This window comes from Durio zibethinus, chromosome 22, assembly GCF_047325235.1.
Source record: "Durio zibethinus cultivar Kanyao isolate XHJ-2024 chromosome 22, ASM4732523v1, whole genome shotgun sequence".
Lineage (NCBI taxonomy): Eukaryota > Viridiplantae > Streptophyta > Magnoliopsida > Malvales > Malvaceae > Durio > Durio zibethinus.
In genome coordinates, this window is record NC_143183.1 from 7,322,594 (window position 1) to 7,340,246 (window position 17,653).

At 27.0% G+C, this 17,653-nt stretch overlaps 1 protein-coding gene across 1 annotated transcript; it reads right to left on the reverse strand.

Moving 5' to 3' along the window:
• Positions 1-8,838: 8,838 nt before the first annotated feature.
• Positions 8,839-10,408, reverse strand: LOC111307304 (uncharacterized). The gene is made up of 2 exons (XM_022905319.2): positions 9,832-10,408; positions 8,839-9,227 (listed from the first exon to the last, which is right to left on the reverse strand). The coding sequence occupies exons 1-2, from the start codon at positions 10,274-10,276 to the stop codon at positions 8,986-8,988; spliced, it is 687 nt and encodes a 228-aa protein (XP_022761054.1). The 5' UTR covers positions 10,277-10,408; the 3' UTR covers positions 8,839-8,985.
• Between the last annotated feature and the right edge of the window lie 7,245 nt (positions 10,409-17,653).

Below are 17,653 nucleotides of genomic sequence, written 5' to 3' on the forward strand. Positions count from 1 at the left end.
GATGCAACCATCTTTAACTTTAATTTTTCTTTTGCCTCATTTGGATTGGCTCAATTGCCTTTTTAACAAAGACATGATTAATGTAACTCTGAACATTTTCTTAACTAGGTGCATAAGGCATTCCCAAGTAGTTATAACTTAGAAATATAGTTTGTTGCGACTAAAAGCTTTGAGTGGCTTAGGTTTGATATGGATCGTAACTTGAAAGATATAATGGTTCAATGACTTCATGTGAAATATCTTCATCTACCACTTTTTCTTTATTTATTTTATTTAGAGCTTTAAGGATCTTACTTAGCTTCTTTTTTATTTCCTTTTGAGCCTTTTCCAACCTTTCAACATAGCTTGTATTGTCTTGCTTCATCTTCTTAGCTTGAGCCCGATTGTTATATAGACATTGAGATATCTTGCACTTTAGTATCATAATCTAGAATAAGTGATCATGATTTGACATGATTAAGAAATGGTCATGAATGATTGTAATGTAATGCATGAAAAAGAAAGAAAATATTGCTCTTTTAAATATTCTAACAAAAGTGAACTTTCATTTATTCCACAAAAGTCTATTTTACATCAAGTCTAATACTCTTCCCTTGTAAAATCATTCAATTTGCTCGTACTAATCTTTAACTTTCTCAATAAATTTTAGCAGTCACTGCCTATGCTCTCTTGCGAATATGACCAAAGCTCTCAATATCTCAGCCTCTTTTGTCATTTTTCCTATCTTAGTCACTACCTTGCCTATATAGGTTAAAAGATGCTCTGTGTATATTTGTCTTCCCAATCCTTCTTTTTTGTTGAACCATACCTGATAAGATAATTCCCTATACCTTTCTCTAAGTGCCATGAAATCATTTTCTTGCTCATTTAATTTTTGTTTCAGCATCTAGATGTACTCTTTGAGCATTTTATTTTCTTATTGAGCTTTGACAAAATCATCCTCCATTTGGGAATATTCTTTTTTTAGCTTTTCATTCTCACAAGTCAAATATATGTTATTTATTTCTTTAGCTTGTATTTGTATATACAACCTCTTGTGTTCTTATCGCAGCTCCATCAATTCCTTAAAGGCATTATCATGTTCTCTGATAACCTTTTGAGTCTTTTTATTGGTCTCTAATCTCTTGTGTTATTGATCCTTAACTATCATGTTGCACTCATTGGAAATCTTGTGGACTTGAACTTTTAACTTCTTTACTTTACCTTTCCATTGCCTTTTCTCTTCTAGAAGCCTTAGAATTTCTTGTTTCATTTTATCTTTCTCGACTTTAAACTTCTTTTTGGCAAGTTCTAACTTTGAGGGCACATTATCCAACTCCTGACTCACTGACTGGTGATGGTCTTTGAATGTAGGTGTAACCTTCTTGCTTCTTTTGGCTCTCTAGATCAAATATTTTTGAGTGACTTTATCAATAAATGATCTAAAGCTCACCCTCTTGGGTTTCTTCTAGGCCTTGATTATACCACCAATTTTTTGAAATGTTTTAGGTTCTTCATATAAGCAGTCAAATTGATTGAGCTTGTATGTCATAGAAATAAACTATTCAGCTTCATATTGTCTTCTTACCATCAACGGTGCATAACATGTTGAGCTTCATAAGCCTAAGAGTGAAACCCCTTCTCATTTCCACATTAATACAGCATAGGTTCCTGTTTCATCCATGGAGCTAACCATTTCACCTGACAAATTGTGAGCTTCTACAACATATATTCCCATTCTTTTCGGATCTTTACTTCTGGTCATTTACTTTCACAAAATTCCTTAACTGGATTTTGATTACGAAAATAAAGTTTGGAGAAAGTGATTTTCTTGCATTCAAAATGACTTTAAAAAAATGTGTTTTATCATTCTATCTACAAAAATTCAAAGATTTGATGGTTTTTGCTAATATCGTTGGTGAAAGACTGCATCCTTTTTGTTCAAATAAATCTACCATTTCGATCTCAATATTGCCCAAGACCTTATGAAAAATAACCATCTCATATATTGCTAAACCAAACACATTCATTCCTTAATTATCATCAGGGTGTTTAACTATGAAATCTCAGAGAAACTCTAAATGAATACCCTTATGCTCTCCTTTTTCTTGGATATGTAAATATTTAAGCTATTTTTCTATCCCTAGAATGTGAGCCAACTTTTTACGATATCTTAATTTTTATTTCTTCACGTATATTCTGTCTAGATACTAAAGATGCATACTTATCAGAATCAAATATTCATCTATTTTTGCTACCAAATTGACTTCATTAAAAATGAAACAATGATAGGAAGGATCCCAAAAACTATACCATAGCTTTAATGAGTGAATTTTCAACCCTCATTGATAAGAGATGTGCAATATGCCTAAACTTTTGACAAAAAGCTTATTGCCTTGAAGGAACCATGCTATTCTATATATCTAATAAGCTTTCAAATCATTTTGTTTTAGGAGTAGTTGAACTTTCTTAGGTAAGGTAGAGACATAGCCAGATAGTAAGCAGTTTTTTTCTTTTTTCTGACTCTATCTTCACATCACGGGTGAGTCACATTTAAAAAATATAGAAAAAACATAGATTTGACGTTCTCCATGAAAGCTTTTGTTAAAGATATCTTTAGGGTAAGAACAATATGCAATATGTATGTATGTTTATAGATATACATAAAATGAAAAGCAAACAGGAAATTGGTTAGTTACCTCAATATAAGTATAATGCAACTACATGACTTTAAATTTTAGGTTTACTAAAAAGGGTAAAGGAAAAACAACTCTACCTATGGTTAAGTTCGTAAGGTTAACTATATGTAGCTTGAGTCATTTCTAAAGGGTTCCCAATTTGTTCCTTACATTATTGTCTATCACAGATTAGTAAGGTACTCAATCCTCGCCCATTATAGGCTACAAGAGAAAAAGGTTCAATTTGAGTGGGAGTATTTCGCTAGCCTATGTGGAGACATGAAATATCACGAAGGCGTAGGTACTTTACTTCCTCATAAGGAATAGAACTCGGGTGTAGAGCTCATGTTATGCAAATGCTAATGAATGACAGATAAATGAAAATAAATAAAAATAAAAAAATAAAATACAAGCAAGAAATAAGAAGAAATGAAAAGAAAAATTTTGAATTATTCAGTTAGGCTTGGATAATTAGAAATCATTTATTGGCCTGACTCTCAAAGTCCCTAATGGAGTCGCCAAATTATCATAACATATAGATCTATAGACCTACTGCTAAACATGGATTCAAGGAGTCGTCACAAATCTTTTTTGTTTAGGTGTGATTGATCACTTAATTATATCTATCATATTTAAAAAGGAGTCTCAAGATTGATTTAGGTATCTTTAAATAGTAGATTTTAGTCCACAAAATTAGATTTCAGATTCGAGAGTATGGTTACACGTGAGGAAGGTTATAGTACCCTCACAGTGCCCATCCAAAAGATAGAACCAATTTGATTTCAAATTATCCAAGCCTTAAATATGTTTATAATTTACCAAAATATTTACTATTGAAAATTGATCTTAAGATTACTCCAATAGTTTGGTAGCAATTTAAGATAATTTTTTCACCTCATGAGTATTCATGAAACTAGTGTCCCACCTTAAAAAGGCTCTGTCATCGGATTTATTAATGTATTTAACCCAAAAAAATAATTAGTAAAGTCTTCTAATAGTTTGATAAGATTTACTTTGATGCAGATCTCTCAATAGTTTAGTGAGATTTTATTGTAAAATATTTATAAAATTTTATTTTTGAGAAAATTCATTAAATCTTTTAATAGTTTGGCATGATTTAACTTAAGATGCAATCCTCTAATAGTTTGGTAGGATAAAATATAAAATATTTTATTGATTACCTTATTTATGAAATTATCTAATAGTTTGGTAGAATCCATAAATTTTAAATTCATGAAAAATCCTCCAATAATTTGGTAGGATTTATGAATTTATTTGAAAAGAGAATTTTTTTTTTAGGTTGTTTTCTAAAAATAAAATAATAAAAATAATTTTACAAAAACATTTAAAGAGTAATAAATTGCTTAAAATTAGTAAAATAATAATGATGATAATAATAATAAATAAATAAAATAAAATAAAATAATAAAAAACTTTAAAATGAAAATTACAAAAAATAAAAACAAAAATTGAAAATAAAAAAAGAAAGAAAAACTTACGATTGGGTTAGGTTGCTTTATGAGGAACGTACGGATCCTAAACAGGTTCATGTAGATCCTAGGCTTGCTAAAACAACATCATATTGAAGTCTTATAAAATAATCGAAAATTGGTTTTTCCTCATATTTGCCTTAGCATTTCTCTCTTTAGCTAACATTTCCTTTGGTTTTTCTCCATAATTTTCCCAAACCAGTGCCAAAAACTAGGTAGCTTATCGATTTTTGGAAAATGTCATCGAAAACTTCAAACCTCGCCAAAAAATTCAAGCATTCAAACTTTAAAACCCAGATTTTCCTAGATTTCCCAGAAATTCAACTCCAAACCTAAAAATTTAAACCTAAACCTAGAACTTAAAACTTAAGACCCATAAATTTAAACTACTTTCAATTGCCAGAAACCCTTAATCCCAGAAACTTCAAATCCAGAGAGGTTCCCCAAAGATCAACTCTACCTTTCTTTATGATTTTGTGTTCAATTTATAGCCTGCTTTAGTACTAATTATAAGACTCGAATAGAACCAATCCAGGCTTGAATCCTGAGATTAGATTTTGTCCAACGTGATTTAGGCCTAGGTTTTACAAGTCGGCTTGATTTGATTCGATTTTGAATTGAAAACCCTTTGATTATCCAAATTTGATTTCCTTGTTTGTCAGCCTAGATTAAAAACAAGGAAAGAAATAATAATAATAATGCTAATAATAATAAACATCAGTTGACCTTGGACTTAGATGAGTGTTTACAAACATATATGCATAGACTACTAAAATCTATAGCTGAAATAGTGTAATTAAAAGAAATTTAGTCTAATTTATATTCACTAGTTATATATCAAGAAATAATAAGCATTTAATAGGTTTATTTTAAATTTTTGTCAAAAAGTTAAAAAACAAAAATTTTAGATGAACATCTACCTATTTATCAATACTATAAATTTTACTCATGTACGAAGCTTCTTTAGGGTTTCATGTGGCATTTCACCATTTTTCCTTTATTTCTTTTCAATTACTTTTTTTTTTATTTTTGATTTTTCATTTTTGAAATATTTAATAAATATTTTTTTACATTTTCTGAAACCCTTTGGAACGCCACATGGCATTTCATCACTTTTTTCTTTTTTTATTTACTTTCTTTGAAATATTTAATATTTATTTTATATATATTTATTTTTGTGAGGTTCATTTGATATTAAAATATATTTTCTTTTTTTTTTATTTTTTTCTTGTTTTCTTTGTTAAATTAGATAAATTTTTTAAAAAATATTAATTGTGTCGACGTAATATCTAATTTTTTTTTCTTTTTTGGCCTTTTCTCTTTTTTTATATATTTTGTTTTTTTTAATTCATGATATAAATTGGCTAAATACTTAATTTATAAATAAACTTTTGCTTGGTTGGTCGCTTCAAAATTAAATATATTATTTGATATGAATAAAGATGAAATGTTATTTATTTATAACAATTTAGAATATTTTTAAATGAAAATGGAGCTGTGAAATACACGTGTAGTTAAGTTGATCAACTGTGATATATAAAAATTATGTGGTTTTTTTTTCTAATTTTAAAAATCTTTTAATATTATTTTGCTTTTTTCCTAATTTATTTCTAATATGAAACACAAAATCAAATCTATTTTTTTTCCTTTTCTTCCTTTTTACAAATGTTTAAAAATGAATTCAAGCAAATCTAAACAATTTTCTTAGCAACCAGATACTCTCAAAACCTTAATTTCATAACGAATAATGCCTAATTAAATGTTTTTCTTTAAATCCTAGAGTAAAAAATCCTTTTTCTTAATATCTTTATTGCTAGGGTTCTTCTGATAAATGCATACAATTTTATAAATGAATACAATTTAATAAACCTTTTCTTTTCAAATAAAATAAAAATTGAATCTTTCAAAATTTGAAAATCTAGTTGTCCAACATTTTCCCAAAAACAAAGATAAAATATTTGAGTAAGAAATTAGGAAAAAAAAAAAAAAAGTAACACCATCAATTTCACTTCAAAAGTGTAAGTCATATGCTATCCTCTTGTCTCAAGTTTCCTTCATCACAAAACTTAAGTTACTCAACCCTTACCTTGCTTATAATGATTGGATCTTTGACTTTTTCTCAAGCTCCTTCATTTCCACCTTTGTAGAAGAAATTGTAATAAACGCTCATAGATTTTAGAGGCTATGGTGTAACAAAGGTTTGGATCTAAATATCGTGGCTTTCTTTGTTATTGATATAATAGTCTTAATGGTTTTTGAAAAAGATTTGATATGAAAATAGATTTAATGATAAAAAAATTGGAATGGGTTTTTAGTGTTTAAAGAACAAAAAAAAATTAGAAAAAGAAATTTAGATGAAGAAAAAATAAAAATTTATTTTTTATTTTTAAAATTATACAATGACCAGCTGTGTTGTAATGTGAGTAAAAGCATGAGATACCATTTGCAATTAGACTCTTTAACCGTGCATATTATTCCAAGGTTCATTCCATCCAAAAATATCCTAAATTGTTACAAGCATATAACATTTAATTCTTATTTGTATAAAAAAAATTTAGTTCTAAATTAAGCAACCACCCAAACATTTAATTCCAAATGAAATATTTAGTCATATAAATTTTACAAGAAAAACTTATCATTACGCATGGCAACCAACTTTCTTACCTTTTTTTTTTTTGTTTTGCTTTTAGTATTTTCTATTTCCTTTTTTAGTTTTTTTTAATTATATCATTTTTTTTTTTTGAAAAATAAAGGCCAACAGATACATACATGTGGCACCATATTGAAAGAATTTAATAAATTTAGATAAATTTTATGACAAAAAAAAACTTGCGTACACATAGTACCTTAGTTTAGTTTTTTTTTTCTCATTGCCTTCTTTTTGTTTTTTTTATTAGATAAATTTTATAACAAATAAGCCAATTGGTAAAGATGGCAAATAATTTATATCATATTGGTTTAGATTTGACTAGGTCCATTAAGGGTTGTTTCTTTAAATTGGCATCAAGTTGGAACAAATTGGATTTTTTTTTTAAATGAAGTCGGGTTGACAACGGGTTAGTTGTGTTTTGCCTTGATCTAACTTGGTGTATATGTGTGTGTGTGTGTGTGTGTGTAATATCCATATATAAATTTTGAACATTTTGGCTTCTACTTTAACTCATTTTTTACATTTCCAATTTCTTCTTATTTTTTCCCCTTGTTTCTTTTTTTCCTTTTTATTTCATTTGATTTTTTATTAAAAATATTTTTCTTTGTTTTTAACTTTTTAACTTTTTTAATTAGATAAATTTGTGAGAAAATAACGTCAATGGAAGTGTCCATGTAGCACCCTTATTTATGTTTTTCTTTTTATATTTTTTGGTTTTTATTTGTTAATCAGATAAATTTTACAACAAATAAAGCTAATTGATAAGAATGACAAAACAATTAGTATTCAATGAATCTCAATTTATCCTAATTTGACATGAGCATTTTTAAAATAAAAAATGGGTATTGAGTTGAGTTAAATTAATTTCTTTTTAGGAAAGTAAGTACAGGTCAAAAACGAGTTTAGGATGCTCTGTATGTATTATATAATTGTGTATATTATATTAATAAAGTTATTATTTGTTACATTAATTTAATATATTAATAGTTTAAAGATAATTTGAATGTCCACATGGCACCCCAATGATATCCCTTTTTTCCTTTTTTTGTTTATGTTTCCTTTTTCCTTTTTCTTGTTTTTTTTTTTTATTAAAAAAAATATTATTTGATACTTTAATTTAGAGATTAACATTTTAAGTTCTATTGGAATGTACACATAGTAACCAATAAGCATTTTTTTCTCCTTTTTAATTTTTTAATTTTTTGTTTTTAGGTCACTTTAATTAAATTAATTTTATAAAAAAGGCCAATGGAGGTGTCCACGTAACACCCACATTTGGTTTTTTTGCTTTTAATTTTTTTTATTTTTAAATTAAATAAATTTTGCAACAAAATACGTCAATTGATAAAATTTTTAAAATAATCCATATTTGACAAATTTTAATCGATCTTGATCCAATAAAGGATGGATTTTTTTTAATCAAAATTAAGTTGGAACAGGTCAAGTTTTTTAAAGAGAAACAAGATCAGATCGAAAGTGTGTTTAGTGTGTCTATCTAACCCATTTTGGGGTATATACAAAAATATATTTCTTATTATTAATTTAATTTAATTTTTATATATGTATTAAATTAATAAAGTTATTGTTTGATATTTTAATTTAATAAATTAATATTTTAAACTTAATTAAGTTGAACATGTGACACCTTTTATGAGTTCCTTTTTTTTTTAGTTTTTATTTTTTTTGTTTTTGGTTTTTATCTTTTATATTAGATAAATTTTGTGAAAAAATGAGACTATTTGAGATATCTACATATCATCTCGATTGGGTTTTTTTTTTTTTTTTACTTTTTTTAATTATGTAAATTTTACAATAAAAAACTGATAAATAAAAATAACAAAACAAAAAATATATATCTGCAATAAGATGTGTGTCCGTATAGTAGCCTTAATAACAACAATGAGGAAAACAAATTTTCACCAGACCGGAGCTGAACTAAAAATTTTAAGGCCCATAATCAACATGATTTGGTATGGGTCTTACGCTTTCAATTGAACACGAAAATTTGAGCTTAATTTTTATCCATAGACTGACACACAAATTTTCAACAAAAATTGGAGTCCATGGGCTTCAGTATTTGCATTCCCATTAAAATTACCCATCACAAATTACAACTAAAATTTATTTATATACACAAAACATTAAAATGAAAATACTTCTGAAATTGTTTAAGCCTTTTAGGGTAATTTCACAAATACTGAGGCAGAGTAATACTTTTAGTATTAGAAGTAAAAGTTGCCTTATTCTTAACGCCCAAAATTCTCAAGCTTTGCTTAAGAATATCCATCTCCCTTTCCCTTTCATATCCTTCCCTCTCCATTGATGCTACTCGAGTTTTCAAAGCTTCTATTGTTTCTTCCTTGCTCTTCACTTCCTTCTTTAGCTCTTCTATCATCTCCTCTTCATCTGCTTTCCAATACAGTGCGTCTCCTACAAAGAAATATATATTTATATACATATATGGAGCATAGAAAAATCAAATTCAATATCCAATTATTTTTCCTCCTCAATAAAACTCTACATGGCTAATTTTTCTAGTGGAAAAAGTATAAATAGTTAATTATTCATTAATTTAATAAGAATCAAGCAGGCAATCACCAACTTCAAATACTAATTGATTATGAAATGGTATTCTGCTTTTTTTCATTAAGAGTATGTCCTTGGGTTTGTAACATTTATATATGTTTGTGTTTGGTAAAAGGAAATGTTAAAAGAGAAATTTGGAGTTTAGCACTATTGGTTAATGGAATTATCCTTAAGAGATGATGTGCAAAAAAATCGAAAGACTTCCTTTGTATCAAAAAATAATTTTAAAAGGTGACCAAAATTTATCATCAAATACTCCATGTGTACTATCCCATTTGCTAGATTGTATATAGTTATCATCGACACTTTATAAAACTTTTTCAAATGACAGCCAATGGAAAACAGAGTTATTTGCAGGCTGAAGGGTTAGATTCAGTTAAGCTATACATAATTAATCAGACTGAAGAAATATGTTTTAATATAAGAGAGGTGAAGAGAGATAAACCACCATGAGTCCTCTGAATGAGATCATCAAGCTCAGTCCTGATGGCATGATAGAGTTGCTTCCACTTCTCCACAGCCTCATCTCTCCTTGCTCTCTCCTCCTTCATTTGCTCCAACAGGAAACTTGTCCCCAGTAACGGCCATCCTTTGTCACATTTCTCAACCGCCGCTGCATAATTTTCCATTCCTCTTATCTTCTCTTCTTTCTCTTCCACTAATTTCTTCAGCTTCTTCACTTCATCCTTCAGCTTTTTCCTCTCTTTCTTCCACTCCACCTCTTTACATGCAAAAACCATCACTTGTTTTTCATACCCTTTAGCCTCTTTTGCTCTTTCATGCACCATTTCCTTGATATCCTCTTGGAGGAGCCTCATTTTATCTGTCAAAATCTTCACATTTCTCCTCTCTCGACAAGGCTTGCTTTTTTTCTTGCTATTAAAGGCACCCATGTGAAACAATTTGAGAAAAATTGAGGCAGGTTTTATAGGGATTTTGGATTGGAATTAGAGAAAAAAGTGTGTGAATGACATAAATTCTCTTAGCAGAGAGGCTCCTCAATCAATGAAGAAAACAAAGAAAAAAATGCCCGTATGAAAATTTAATAGTATTTTATTTTGCACAAATAAAGTTATAATATGAGGACGGAAAAAGGATTAGATATATTAATATTTAAATTTTAAATTTATAAAATGTTAATTTTTAAAATTCATTATCTAAATCAACAGACTTGAATTTTTATTCAAAATTGAGTAATATTTGTGATTAATTTGTGACGGGCAGACATTAGACAAGTCTCTCAAATAATTGAAGTGTCAAAGAGACCCGTGAAAGACTGTTTTTTCAAGTATGGAAGAAGATGAGCACACAAGACAATATATGGAAAAATAAATGAAGAGAATGGATTGATGGGCTAGCCATTCACATTCACATGGCAAGATTTTTGGAACAAATATTCACGCAATCCAATTATTCATCAAAATTTTATGCCGCCTTAATGGGTCCTACAGTTTTTCACGAGGACACTATACTAATATGTACTGAAGGAATACCATCCCTCCGATGTGACCTGTGCTTTTTTTCTTGTCTATGTGAATTGCAAAATTCTAAAATCGTTTTGACGGGAATCAACATTTAATTTTGTAAGGCGAAGCTTTGGTACACCAAAAATTGTGCTATCTAGTCGAATGATGTTTTTTAATGCCAGCTTTGCATGGTCCTACATTCTTTTCAAGGACATATCTAGAAGGGCTTATAATTGAGAAGTTATTTTTCGTCGGATGTGATCATACTTTCTTTACTCAGCTTTTCAAAAAAGGGTTGATTTTTTTTAGAATTTTAAATTGGATCAAACTCAAAAGATTTAGGCAGTGATAATGATATAATATAAAATTATATAAAAGTGATATGATTTAATAGGAGATAAAAATTATATATAAATTTAATAATAAAAAATTTATATTTTATTTTTAAAATATTAATATATATTATAATATAATAATTATATTAATTTACTCGTATTTAATATAAATTAAATATAAATATACGAATTAAAAAATCTAATATTAATTTTTCTACTCCACCTTAACAACCCTTTGTCCATTAGGTTTACTTGGAGATCAGAACTGCAACTAAAAATTATGTTGAAAGTTACAAATAAATTCGTGACCATTAGAATATTTTATTGTAAAACTTAGGGTTAAATATAAAATGGTCCATCTATTATTTCTTTTCTATCAATTTGATATTTAAAACAATAAAATTCGTAATTAAATTTTTAAACTTTTATTTTGTTATATATTTTGGAATATCAAAATAATATCGTCAAATTATTGACGTGATATAAATACATAATAAAATTATGATACTTACCAAAAAATCAATAATTGTTATATTATCCATTGCCACTTCAATATTATAAAAATTCTAAAAAATCTAAAATAATTTTTAAAAATAAAAAAATTAAAAAGTTAAAAAAAATCTAATGAATCAGAAGGTCTTAAAATTTTTCAACAATACAAAAATTTTAGAAAATTTTAAAAAAAATCTAAATTTTTTTTACAAATTCCAAAAAATTGAAAAAAGAAAAATATGAAAAAAATTAACAATGAAAAAATTAAAATTTTTTGAAAAACTAAAAAACTAAAAAAATTTCAAAAGTAAGAATTTCAAAAAATTTTCCAAAAAAGAAAAAGTGAAAAATTTTTAAAAATTCTAAAAAAGTCCAAAAATTTTAAAAAAATTGAAAAAAAAAAACTTAAAAAACAAAAAACCCTAAAAATTTTAAAATATATATGAAAAATAAAACATCCAAAAAATCTGAAAAGTTAGAAAAAATTCACAAAAAACTACACAAAGAAACACAAAAAAATTAAGAAAAAATGCAAAAAAAAAGAAAAATAAAAAAAATAAAATAAAAAATGATTTTTCATAATTTGAAGTTTTAAAAAATATAAATATTTTTTTAATTTCAACTTGACAATCGATGATATAGTGATAATTAGATATTTTTAACACTAATTATAATTTTATTGAATGTTTATATTATGTCAAAAATTTAACTAGCGTTAATTGTGTCGAGAGTTGAAATGTCAGATGAAATATAAATTTAAATAAATTATTATAACTTTTTGTTCTTTTAAGTATCATATTGACTGAAAACAAATGATACAGAAATCAAATGAATATTTAATCTTAAAACTTGTTTGATATTGTGTTTGCTGTCAAATTTAGCTTGTGAAGAAAGCAATTCTAATGATGATATCAAACGAGATTATAATTACTTTATCAAACTCTTATAATTAGGTACAAATTCGTCACAATCGGGAAAGTTTTACCGTAAAACTTGTTTCGAACTTTTATTTTCTTGTGCAATAACTTGTTTGATACTTTGCCATCAAAGTCATCTTGTGAACAACGCAATTTTGATGACAATACCAAAACCAGATCGAAACCATACTTATCCATGAATCAAATATTTACTCATTTTAGTACTTGAATTCGAAAAAAAATATACAAATTGATATCTAAAAGATAAAAATATATAATTTGTATTCTAAATATTCAAATTATGTATTATGTTAATTTAAACTTTGATCCCATTAAATATATCAACTTATATATGTAATGTTTAATAAATATTATCAAGTTATATATTTATCACACATACTATTAATATGATTTAATATAAATTAAAATATATATTTATTTAAACTATAAATTTATCTAAAATTGATCAATTATCATTTGTTATGTGACGTTCACTTGAAGTTTTTACAAAATATTTGATATTTTTATTTAACAAATGATATGAATAAAATAAAATTATACTAATTATGTACTATATAGACAAATTAAATTAATAATATTGGAATTTAGATTAAAATAATATTTTATTTGAAAATTCAAAATAAAAATTATATATTTTATTTTTTAAACATCAATTTGTACAATTTCTCAAAATTCAAATATCAAAAATATAATTTACTAATTAAAAATTCATAATTAATTTGTGGGTTAATAGCGCTTCGCCTTATAAAATCAAGATTATTTTTATAGAACAGATCACTTATTAAAATCATATTAATCTTAGTAAATGTAAAAGTTTGCATAACTAATTTTCACATAAGATTCTAACGCTTATCTAGTCTCAATTCTACGCTTAAAAACATAAAAAAAAACAAATAGAAAATTTGACCTTTATGAAGATTCAAGAAACTCTTTAGCCAAATTTCAATTATTAATAAAAAATTTTTGTTATATATTAGCCATAAAGTTACATGCTGAGAAATTTCTACCCAAGTGCCAATGTTACTTGAAAAGACCAAAAGTTTAAAGTATAGCAAATGATGTCTATCCTTTCCATTCCAAAAATATCTACCATTTATTTCATTCCCCATCTTCACCTAAAATCTTCTGTTTGTCCACATCATTGCAATTTCTCAGGGAATTTGGTAAGATTTTGGAGATTATTCTCACAAAATAACACATCTGAAACTGCAAATGCTGCTATCTCAACCAGGATTTCTTGTGTATTTTTTGCCACTTGGGTTTTGAAGAAGCAAACAAATTCTACATCCCTTGCATTTTTCAAAGATACCAAATCAACATAATTGCATACAGCCAAATTCATTTATGATGACATCTCCTTGGATTCCCTGCCTGAAAAGGACTTTCAATGTTCGGAAGCTGCAGAAGTAGGGCATGCGTTCATTCAAATTTATAAAGTACAGGTCCATTTCACATTAAATTTGGTGATCAACCATGCATACTAATTTATAAAGTACAGGTCCATTTAACATTAAATTTGGTGATCAACCATGCTTCCCGGTAAAAACTATATGTGCCTTAAAGTACAGGTCCATTTCACATTAAATTTGGTGATCAACCATGCTTCCTAGTAAAAACTACTTGTGCCTTTGTTACTATGTTAATACTTTGCTTTAACAAAAAGTAGATTGAAAGGGTGCGAATTAGTGGAAAGAATCGGATAAGGTTTATATATATATATATATATATATATAAAATATATATATATAAATATATATTGCCAGAGTATGTACAATTTATAATTAGGTATAAGTATGAAAAAAATTTAAATTAAATAACCATTCAAACGTCTATCAATTTATTATAATCAATTAAACTCTTAAATATTTGTTTTTATTAATTGTGTCTTTAATAAATGAACATTTGTAGACATCCATCTATATCCGAAGCCTGTCAAATCAATTTTGGTCAATGATACTAATTTTGCTATTATTTTATTGCTATAGTATATATTATTATTTTTCATTCTTCTTTCCTTTCTTTTTCGTTCCGTGGTGAAAATTTTGGAAATTGAAGTTGAATCAACCGAATCTGAAGATGTATATAGTCAAAGGTTTTTAATGCAAAATTAAATGGGGGTAACTGTTGAAATCAATTGCGATCAAATTAGAGACATAAGATTATGCTCGGGCAAAATCCAATCCTAGGATTCTAGCATAGATTGATTCTGTTCATTCCCTAAAATCTTTCCTAAAGATACCTATAAATTGAACCAAGAATCAAAAGAACAGGACATGGTGGATTTAGGGAGAAAACACTTAGTGTTTAAGGTTCTAAAATATTGGGTTACTGGGATTTTGGGTTCAATTTTTAAGAATTCTAGGTTTGATTTAAAGTTTTTGGATTGTGACTTAGGTTTCTAGGTTTAGGATTGAATTTTTGGAATGGTTTTGAAGAAATCTGGAAAATTTGGAAAATTTTAGTTGTTTCTGGAAAAAATTTGGGTTTGAAAGATGAACTTTGAATTTTTTGATGAGTTTTTGAGTTTTTAGGTGGGATTTTGGTTAATTTTCTAGAAACCAATGGCTAAACCTAATTTTCAGTTGAATTTCTAGGTTTTTTTAAGAGAGAATGGAGAGAGAATTGGGCCTAGAAAGAGAAGGTAGGGGAATTCTGAAGAAAAGGTGAATGGTGTGGGTTTTATACTCCCCTAACATGACATCATTTTGGAAGGCCCAGACTCGTCGGTAGACCCATTGACTCGCATGCTGACCCGTGTGTTGACTCAACTTGAATCGCATGTTTTTCTTATTTCATTTTAATTTTAATTTTAATTTATTTTATATTTTGATTTATTTATTTTTACCAATTTTTATTAGTTATTTATTTTTATTGAGTAACCTATCATATTTTGCAAAAATAAAATTTTTATTTCTGGAAAATAAAAAAGATAATAAAAGAAAAAAAAAACAACAAAAATAAGAAAAATCTTTTTATAATAAATTCACAAATTCTACTAAACTATTGGAGAATTTTCATGTATTCAAAATTTTTATTTATTATATATTTTGATTTTGATTTATTTTATTTTACCGATTTTTATTAGTTATTTATTTTTATTGAGTAACCTATCATATTTTGCAAAAATAAAATTTTTATTTCTGGAAAATAAAAGAGATAATAAAAGAAAATAGAAAACAACAAAAATAATAAATCTTTTTATAATAAATTTATGAATTTTACCAAACTATTGTAAAATTTTCATGGATTCAAATTTTGTGGAATCCATCAAACTACTAGGAAGTTCTATAAATAAATTTTAGAGGAAATAAAAATGTTCATCCTCCAAACGATTAAAGGATTGATTTTTAAATTAAGTCTTACCAAACTATTGGAAGACTTAATGAACTTTCTCAAAAATAAAAAAAAATTAACAATAAATTTTTATCCTACCAAACTATTGGAGAATTGCTTTTCAAATTGCATCTTACCAAACTATTGGAAGACTTAATGAAATTTTTAAAATTTTTACAAATATTTTTTAATATTGGGAGATTTGCCTCAAAGTCCTACCAAATTATTGGGAGATTTTACTAATTTTTTTGAATAAAACATTAATAAATCCGATGACGGAACCTTTTTAAGGTGATTCATTAGTTTCCATGAATACTCTTGAAGTGAAAGAATTATTTTAAATTGCTACCAAACTATTGAGATAATTTTAAGGCTAATTTTTAATATTTAATATTTTGGTAAAAGCATAAACATTTTTTAGGCTTGGATAATTTGGAATCAAACTAATACCACCTTGGATGTGTGTTGTGAGGGTGCTATAACCTTTCTCACGCAGAATCGTACTTCTTAACCTAAATTTGGCTTCGTAGATCAAATCCAATCAAGTGACCAATCATACATTAACAAAAAAAAAAGATTGGTGGTGACTCTTTTTAATCCATATCTAGCGGTAGGTCCATGAATCTATACATTATGATAGTTTGGCGACTTTGTTAAGGATATATAGAGTTAGGCCAATATATGATTTCTTATTATCTAAGCCTTACCTAATAAATTTGGGATTTCTTTCTTCTTTCCTATTTATTACTTTTCATTGCTTTTTTTTTTAGTTATGCATTTATTTATTGTAAATATTTGTCATTCATTTACATATGCATAACATAAAGCTCTCCACCCAAGCTCTACCTTTATGTGAGAATGAAGTACCAATGCCTTCGTGACATTTCATGTTTTCGTATGGGCCTGCGAAACATTCTCATTAATCCATATCTAGTGGTAGGTCCATGAATCTATACATTATGATAGTTTGGCGACTTTGTTAAGGATATATAGAGTTAGGCCAATAAATGATATCTTATTATCCAAGCCTTACCTAATAAATTTGGGATTTCTTTCTTCTTTCCTATTTATTACTTTTCATTGCTTATATTTTTTTAGTTATGCATTTATTTATTGTAAATATTTGTCATTCATTTACATATGCATAACATAAAGCTCTCCACCCAAGCTCTACCCTTATGTGAGAATGAAGTACCAATGCCTTCGTGAGATTTCATGTCTCCGTATGGGCGTGCGAAACATTCCCACTCAAATTGAACCTTTTTTTCTTGAAGCCTATGTTGGGCAAGGATCGAGGTGCCTTACTAGTTTATGATGGGAAATGATGTAGGGAACAATTTGGAAACCTTCTAGAAGTAATCCAAGCCACATATAGTTAACCCTAAGGGTTCGAACCTAGATAAAGCCATGCTTTCCCCTTGTATTAGAAAATCCTAAATAAGACACATGATTGGATGTTTATTTTACTTGTAAGATTATGTGTTATTTTTTTGTATATATTTATATACTAATCCCGTACGTTGGTCTTTGTATATTTTTACTAACTCTCTTCTTTTTATTAGATTTATCATAAGGAAGATTTGTCATGAAATAATTTTTAACAAAGAAAATCTTAGTTATATACATGAAAAGCCTAGCAAAGTCCTCTACTAGCTTAAAAAGAGAGTCTGAGGAGTTGAAGCATGCAAACAAAAAGCTGAAAAAGA